Raw genomic sequence first — 7,926 nt, forward strand, 5'->3', positions numbered from 1 at the left:
GGCACATAAAAGACACCATTTCGAGCGTGGCCGTTTTTGTGCGGGTGACACGTAAAAGCACCCACTACACTCTCTGAGTGGTTGGCGTTAGGAAGGGCATCCAGCTGTAGAAACTCTGCCAAATCAGACTGGAGCCTGGTGTTGCCATCCGGTTTCACCAGTCCTCAGTCAAATCGTCCAACCCATGCTAGCATGGAAAGCGGACGTTAAACGATGATGATGATGATGATGATGATGAACCTATACCCCTGTAATTAGTCATTGTTTCCATATACATTACTTATTTTCCTTTTACAGTTCTCTCTTTAAAAGGGTAAATAAATACCTTTTGTTTGTACCTCTTTGTTAATATTTTCTTGACTATTCAATAAATCTTCTTCAAAAGAAAAATTTTCTGGCTGTTGACCACAATCTAGAGATACTGTATCTGGAATATTTTCATTAGATTCAGTACCTTTTTCAAAAGTTTCATTTGAACATAAAGTCTGTTGTGTTTGTGCATCAGTCTTTGGTTTTATGTTATCTTTTGGTGCCAATAGCTGTTTCCTTGGCCTACCAACTTTACGCTTTTTTATACTAGTTTGCTTTTGATCTTCATGAGTTGATGAATAAAGAGAATTTACATAATTGATATAGCGCGGATGTTGCCTAACTTCACGACCATGGAGGGAGATCTGAGGTAGTAATAAATTACATGATATTCCTTTATCAACCATATCCGGTTTTATTAAAGTCTCTTTATGACAACTTGCATTCAGGTCCACATTACATTCTTTGTGTGTATATTCAGAGTCTAAAAGATGACGAAGAGCTTTTTCCAAATGTGTCAGGGCGATAAACGATCCCGAGACACTTGCTCCCTCAGTAGTCATATTAACAGCAATTTTGTATTTTGACTGTAAATTATCCAAAAATGTCTGATTATTATGAGGTATTGCTTGCATTACTGATGACGATAATAGTCCTGTAAGATGTGAAAATATCTGAAAATAGTAAAGAAAATGCAGTTAAGAAAAGATGAAATAAATAATATAAAGTTAAAATTTAAAGAATTAAATATAAAGATGAAGATAAATAATTATTTCTACACTAACAAAAGCCACCGATTTGGAGGGAAGGATGTACTGCTTGTACTTGGAGGCAGTGTTCACCAGGTATAAATTGAGTAGGCTCCAAACAGTGAATCCATAAAGATTACTCGACCCCAGATGACGGGCAAAATCGACAACCTTTCTACCTATGGGATTGTTGTTAGAATGTAAAGGGACGTAACTAATGACTACAAAACATTTTGTTTCTTCAATATATAAGCACAAGGTCAGAAATTACACATGGCCTGGAACAATGAAAGGCTAGGTTGACATCGGTAGGATCTGAACTCACAATGTAAAGAGACACACAAATACCGCAAGGCTTTATTGTCCGATGTCCAACAAATTCAGTCAACCACCGCTCTAACGAAAATTATAATTAAGAAGAAAAAAAAGTTCGTTAAAAAAAAAAACTGTAATATTACCTCCCCTTGCTCATGAAGGACTTGATCGTATTTCCTCTCGTGCAAGTTGGCAGCAATTCCTTCGAAGGTTGTTTCACCATTGGAAATAGTATTTGATTCTACACTTGCAGCATCTTCCTTCAACTGAATAAGGGTTGAATTTACAGTGTCTTCACTAAATGGTATGAGTGTCTCAACAACAACACGTTGTGGAATATCATACTGTTCTAATCCAGAAACTGTCTGAAGAGTCAAATTTGTAGATGGTAAGTTACTCCATGGAATTTGTCCTTCTTGGAAACAATCTGATGGCACTGATACAATTGTAAATGATGCTTGTTCAGGTAAATCATTTCTGAATAAAAGTAATAGAAAATAAAAATAAAATTAAAAGTATTCTTGAATCTATAAATGCTCTTCTTTTGTAAAAGGGAAGGAGATATAATGAGCTCTGGCAAGAGAAGGTAGTGCCCACAACTATTTACAGGGTCTCCAAGACTGAATGGTGGAAGGGAGAAAGATATCCTCAAACCAGAGAATGCTTGCACCAGAGTGGATTGCTAAAGGCATCCAAAGCACCAGGAAGTGATGTTAAACTGAGTCTACCACCAAAGTAGGCTAAAGTAGGATTTGAACCCAGAAGGCAAAGACCCAGAACAAATACTGCAAGACATCTGAGAGGTTCTTACACTTCCCCGAATCCACCAGCCTAGATTGCTGTTTTTTTTATTCCAAAAAGATGAAATGCAAAGTTGATCCCAGTAGGAGTTGAACTCAAAGTCACAACAAATACAGTGAGGCATTTTATTTGATGCTCTAAAGTAGTGGTTCCCAAACGTTTTCGAGCTGCCACCCCCCTTGACACCCAGGCCACATTCCTAACGCCCCCACTCCAACTAACCATAACAAACATAGACTTCTTTCTGAAGCAAATTCAAAGCAACTGTATTTCACAAATAAAACTTATGAACCATTATTTTATTGCTTTTACATGAATCACTACCCCATTATCTCCCTACATTTTACATGAATCGCTACCTCATTATCCATTATTGCCCTACTCTTCTGCAACGCTCCCGGGCGGGGGGGATACCATCCACTTTAGGAACCAATGCTCTAAAGAATCTGCCAATTCACCATGTTTACTGGTATTACTTTATTGATGCTAAAGACAAAGTAGAGTCTGCTGGAATTCAAGCTCACAGTTCAGAATCTATTATAAATCAAGTGTAATGCTTAACTCCACATAAAATTTTCTAAAAATGCATATATCATGTAAAGGAAAGGCCTAATAAGTATGAATTTGGTGCTACTTGAAAACTACTGGAAATGTTGCAACATGAAAGCTTTATATATCAGATGAACCCATTGTACAATCCATTATAACAGGACATTTGGATACATTTAGTTGGGAGGGGCTAAAAAAAGGTCAGTGAAACCATGTGGCCTAGTGGTTAGTGTTGAATTCATGATTTTATGGTTGTGTTTCAATTTCCAGACTGGGTGGTATGGTGTGCTCTTAAGTAAAATGCTTCATTTCATACTGCTCTTGTCCATTCAGTTGAAAATGCATATGAGCAACAGCTGGGGATCAACCCTGCAATAGACTGATATGTCATTCAAAAGGGTTTCTTAGTCACTTATGCAACACAGAAACCAGAATAAGCTCCAGCCTGAGACATGGTTTTAGACCAAAGCTAAGTAAGATAGAAGTTATCAAGTTAGGATGAGATAAAAGCTAAAATGAGGACAGTTTGGTGATGGGCCAAAGATTATACATCACGAGAAAACACTTAGTAATCTAGCACATTACTCTTTCTTATGCAGTCCAGAATATGCCTGTACATAACGTGCACACTTGGACAAATGAGTTTTATATTTTATTTAGAGTTGAGAGACTCTGTCTTATGGAGAATATTTGATCAACATGGAAGGTTATCAGAGACTAGAAAACTTAACATTTTTACAGAAAGTAATGGGTTTTTTTAGCTGTGTTCATGATGCCATTTGAGATAGGTAGTATTGCATTTTGCTTCTGTTAAATGAGTCTGGACAGTGATAGAATGCTTTCTGAGTTTCAATTCCTGGAGGACAAGCATGTCTGTCTGAGGAGTTGAGATTGAGTATAAAGCCTGTATATTGGAAGGGAGAGAGAAGTAGAATATTACCTACATAAGAGTGGATGTGGTTAAAGGTAACATATAGGTTTTTTTTTTTTAAATATAGAGAAAGATAAAATGTGTAAGAGGTAACTAAACCCTGATGTTCCTTCAAGATGATAGAATTAAAATAGGAAAGAGCTCTATCACTAAACAATATGATGGAACAACCTGACTGGAAGCTTCTGACCTACATGACCAATGACAGATAAATCTCAGAGGTAGGTAATTTTGCAAAAAATGTTGCATGTCAGGACACAGCCAGATGTTTTGCATCATGGAGTGTGCAGAATGGTCCTCAGCTGAAAACATGCAGTGGTAAATTGTATGAGGAGAGGTAGTAGAGTCACTGTCTAGATCTTAAGTGTTTTTTGTCATGTGCAAGGCACCATTTAAAGAATACAAACTTCCTTCTTTTAGCTAGAGAAGTAGTAGCCTATTAATCATTCAATATCTTTATCATTCAGGTCACATACACAGTATTAAATGTATATTAAGGTGGCAAGATGAAAGAATTGTTGGCATGCCAAGGAAATTGCTTAGCAGCATTTCATCTGTCTTTGCATTCTGGATTCAAATTCTGAGGTTAATTTTGCCTTTCATCCTTTCAGAGTTGATGAAATGAATATTGGTTGAGCCCTGGGGGCAAAATAATCGACATCTTCCTTGCAAATTTCAGGGCTTGTGCCTATAGTAAAAAGGCTTATTAAATGAATACAGAATAAGAGACTGATTGAATAAGTACCACGCTTAAGATACAAGTCCTGGTGTCAATTTTTTTGATTAAAACCGTTCAACATGACCAGTCAATCGTCTGAAACAAAATAAAAGAATTGCTGAGACCCCCTTCGGTCATGACTGACCATGGGATTGCACCTAGAAAGTTACCCTTCCAGGCACAAGTCCGGGTAAGGTTGTTTATGGAAGACCAGCAGTCGCTCATGCATACCGGACTCCCCTCTCCACGCCACCAGTGTTATTCAAGGGAAAGGCAAAGGCCGATACAGCTTGGCACCAGTGACGTCGCAACTCATTTCTACAGCTGAGTGAACTGGAGCAACGTGAAATAAAGTGTCTTGCTCAAGAACACAACATGCAGCCCGGTTCGGGATTCGAACTCACAACCTCACGATCGTAAGTTCGACGCCCTAACCAATGAGCAAATGCATCTTTCAACTTCCACATTTTCTTATTTTTAAGTTCATTCATAGTATACTAGGAGCTCATCACATAAAATCCCACACAGCAAATGAATGTTAAGGAACACGTTCCACCCCCTATAATTACATCCTCATCAAGTCAATATTAACTGAGTTTTTGTCTCATCTAAGCCAGTTTGTTTTACTAAAACTGTTGTTGCAAATGATGAAAATTATAGTACTTCCCAGGATTGCACTATATTTCTTTTATTTTTTTAAATCGGACAACATGTTATGTACATTAAATTCTAACTTTCAAAGGTAAGAATCCCATTGAATATACTGAATTGTCGACTAAGTAAATCTGGCTCTTTTATTGTTCACTTTTCTGCATTCCGTTCTGTGCCGTGCATGCACTTTTAGCTTTCAATACTCTCTTTACCTCCCCCTTCCCCCGATTTAGTACATTGTATACAATAAGCTCATTTATATATTTTTAGTTTATTCGAAAAATTTTCGTTACTTTATAACATATTCCGCTTTATTTTACTAAGATGATCAGTGTTCAAAAGAGCCCTGACATAGTTGCTGTTGATGTTCGGGTAAACAACAGGCTTTAAGAATTAATTCTAGAGTAACCAACACTTATTTCATGACGACGCATGTTGTTTACGGACTCCACAGTTTCTTTTAGGAGGAGGGGGAGTGTCAGTGTGACAGGTTTGTTTGTTTATGCATCTCAAATATAATAAATATTGCAAGGAATTATGAACAATAAATTATACCGTTTCATATGGGAACCAACGAAACTGGCCTGTCCCCAGTCGCTCAATCTGCTAGAAATAGTAACCAATTCTCCTCCAAATAACACCCTACGCTTTCAAAACATAGAAGCAATTTATACTGGAGTTGTAGAATTTTTAGTGACTTTATTAACTAAAATATTTCCAAAATTTTAAAAATTCACTTCTAGATTGCAACGTTTGAATTTCTATTCAATGAATGCCTTGAAAGAGCAAAAATAAGCTACTATTTAAATGCTATTGTTTTTTAAGTTAGCCGTGAACGAGCTGACTGCCAATCAAGAATGCCGATCATGAGCATCTGGTATTATTTTTCAGACTCATCTTTTTCGTTTTATATATCTTTTTATGACAGTGGGGTTTAATTCAGGGGAAAATTGACTGCTATTGCTAGCAGGTTGAGCGTCTGCGCAGAGGCTTTCTCGCTATTTTATAAACTGAAGTTATCACAACAAAATACTAAAAAAATATATTTCTGATCTATGGTGGTGTTTTTCATCGATTTTTTTGTTCATTGAGAAGGTGGGGATCAAAAACATTATTTTGTAAAATTCTATATATCCGCTGCATTTCACCCAAATTTAAACAATGTAGTTGGGTAAAGTGTCAGATGCGATACAAAAGCCCGAAGAGAGAGAGAAATGCGGACTGAATGATAGATCCGGGCACCTAGCGAGCTCACTAGGAAATGGGATCTACACAGAGAAAACGAACAAATGTAATTAGCATACTTACTGATCAATATTATCATTTAAATCTTTTTCCATTTATAAAAATAAACAGCTAAATAAAAGCACTTAGCCAGAGTTAGTTAGAAAATTAAAACACTCAATGTTTAAAAAATCCAACAAATAAACGGAAACTTTTTTTAATATTAGAAAGTGAGGTTAATGTACTCCTATAATTTGATTGGTTACGAATAAATATTTCTTTATGCTAGTTTATTTCTTTAAATTAATATTTTCCTTTTTATAAAGGTTAAATTTTGCGAATTAAATCATATTTATTTTTTCCAACATATTTAAAACCACTTTGAAATTAAGTTATTAAATATAAGTAGAAAATATAATATATTTTAAATATTGTCATGTACATCGCAATGTCCGGCTTTCATTTGGAGAAGTAGCTGAATTGTAAATATGACATTTTAACTTATTTATGCTATTTAAGAATATATTGTATGCTATTATCAACGTTGATTCTTCAATGTGAATTTTTAAATACTATGTTAACATTAAATTAGTGCAGACTTTTCTCATTTTTCCATTCATTAAGTAAGTATTTCACCATCGCACTCGGACATTTTCCAGTCTATTTCTGTTCTGTTCTCTTTTTAACAATTATTTTGAATTTCTTCATTATTTATGATACTATTCTTAAATAGTACATTCAGCAAAAATATTCATTGATTTCTTTTTCTTTATTCTAATTATTGGCATAGTCTGATATAAAGCATGGTTACGTTTTTATGGTTTTATTTTTCAAAACAAAAACTTGGTATGTCTTTTTTCTTGGTCGAGCAAACCTGCGATCAAAGACATTCCAGTCTATCTTATTTTTGAAATATAATGTCTATTTGTTCTAAACTCAAGCATCGCTTAGATATATTCTTCCCTTTTTGTGTCGACAGATTTTGATTTGAATGCGATTTGGCGGCTATTTCTACGAGCTTGGACGACTTCTATCATGAAAAAAGGTGAGTTCTGACATTTCGAAAGGCGAAACCTTTCTCTTTTGTTTTTATACTGGTGCAGATCTCCCTTGGGTGATCCTTGAGTTTCATATTCTAGTTTCACTTTTGCAAATGGCAGCTAGTATCATCTTGTTTAGCAGCCGACAAGTTTTTTTACTTTGACTTGCAATTGTGTTCATTGTTATTGTTGTCGTTCATTTTATTCTTTTATTTGTTTGTATGTGCGTATGCGTATCTGTGCGCGCGTGCTATTAGATTAAGTTCCATTTACTTAAGCATTCAGTCTCTCTGTGTGAACTCTCTTGGGAGGGTCTATATAAATCAGTTTAGAATTTGTTGTCATATAATTCGTCAACATGGAGAAAACCTCCGTCAGGGTCCCTCACTCTGTGATCAGTGGTCATCATCATCATCATCATCGTTTAACGTCCGCTTTCCATGCTAGCATGGGTTGGACGATTTGACTGAGGACTGGTGAAACCGGATGGCAACACCAGGCTCCAGTCCGATTTGGCAGAGTTTCTACAGCTGGATGCCCTTCCTAACGCCAACCACTCAGAGAGTGTAGTGGGTGCTTTTACGTGTCACCCGCACGAAAACGGCCACGCTCGAAATGGTGTCTTTTATGTGCCACCCG

At 36.1% G+C, this 7,926-nt stretch overlaps 2 protein-coding genes across 9 annotated transcripts in view; one reads left to right on the forward strand and one right to left on the reverse strand.

Moving 5' to 3' along the window:
- Positions 1 to 6,460, reverse strand: part of LOC106884417 (zinc finger protein 665) — a 14,027-nt gene extending 7,567 nt beyond the window's left edge. The window contains exons 1-3 of the mRNA XM_014935789.2: positions 6,332 to 6,460; positions 1,517 to 1,850; positions 326 to 983 (exon numbers count right to left, since the gene is read on the reverse strand). Of these exons, the coding sequence (XP_014791275.1) occupies positions 326 to 983; positions 1,517 to 1,850; positions 6,332 to 6,363 (1,024 nt within the window). The 5' untranslated portion in view covers positions 6,364 to 6,460. The remainder of the gene's footprint in view (positions 1 to 325; positions 984 to 1,516; positions 1,851 to 6,331) is intronic.
- LOC106884416 (mediator of RNA polymerase II transcription subunit 24) overlaps positions 4,967 to 7,926 on the forward strand; it is a 51,105-nt gene continuing 48,145 nt past the window's right edge. For 3 of the 8 annotated variants that reach the window (XM_014935780.2, XM_014935788.2, XM_014935784.2), the window contains exons 1-2: positions 6,643 to 6,729; positions 7,227 to 7,292. Coding sequence is in view for 4 of the 8 variants with exons in the window: in XM_014935784.2 (XP_014791270.1) it covers positions 7,283 to 7,292 (10 nt within the window). In the remaining 4 variants the exon portion in view is untranslated. Of the gene's footprint in view, positions 5,115 to 6,198; positions 6,315 to 6,642; positions 6,730 to 6,754; positions 6,871 to 7,226; positions 7,293 to 7,926 lie in introns of those variants that run through there. The other 5 variants (XM_014935781.2, XM_014935785.2, XM_014935782.2 and 2 more) reach the window with 4 other exon arrangements.

The sequence above is a fragment of the Octopus bimaculoides genome, chromosome 1 (assembly GCF_001194135.2).
Source record: "Octopus bimaculoides isolate UCB-OBI-ISO-001 chromosome 1, ASM119413v2, whole genome shotgun sequence".
Classification (NCBI taxonomy): Eukaryota; Metazoa; Mollusca; class Cephalopoda; order Octopoda; family Octopodidae; genus Octopus; species Octopus bimaculoides.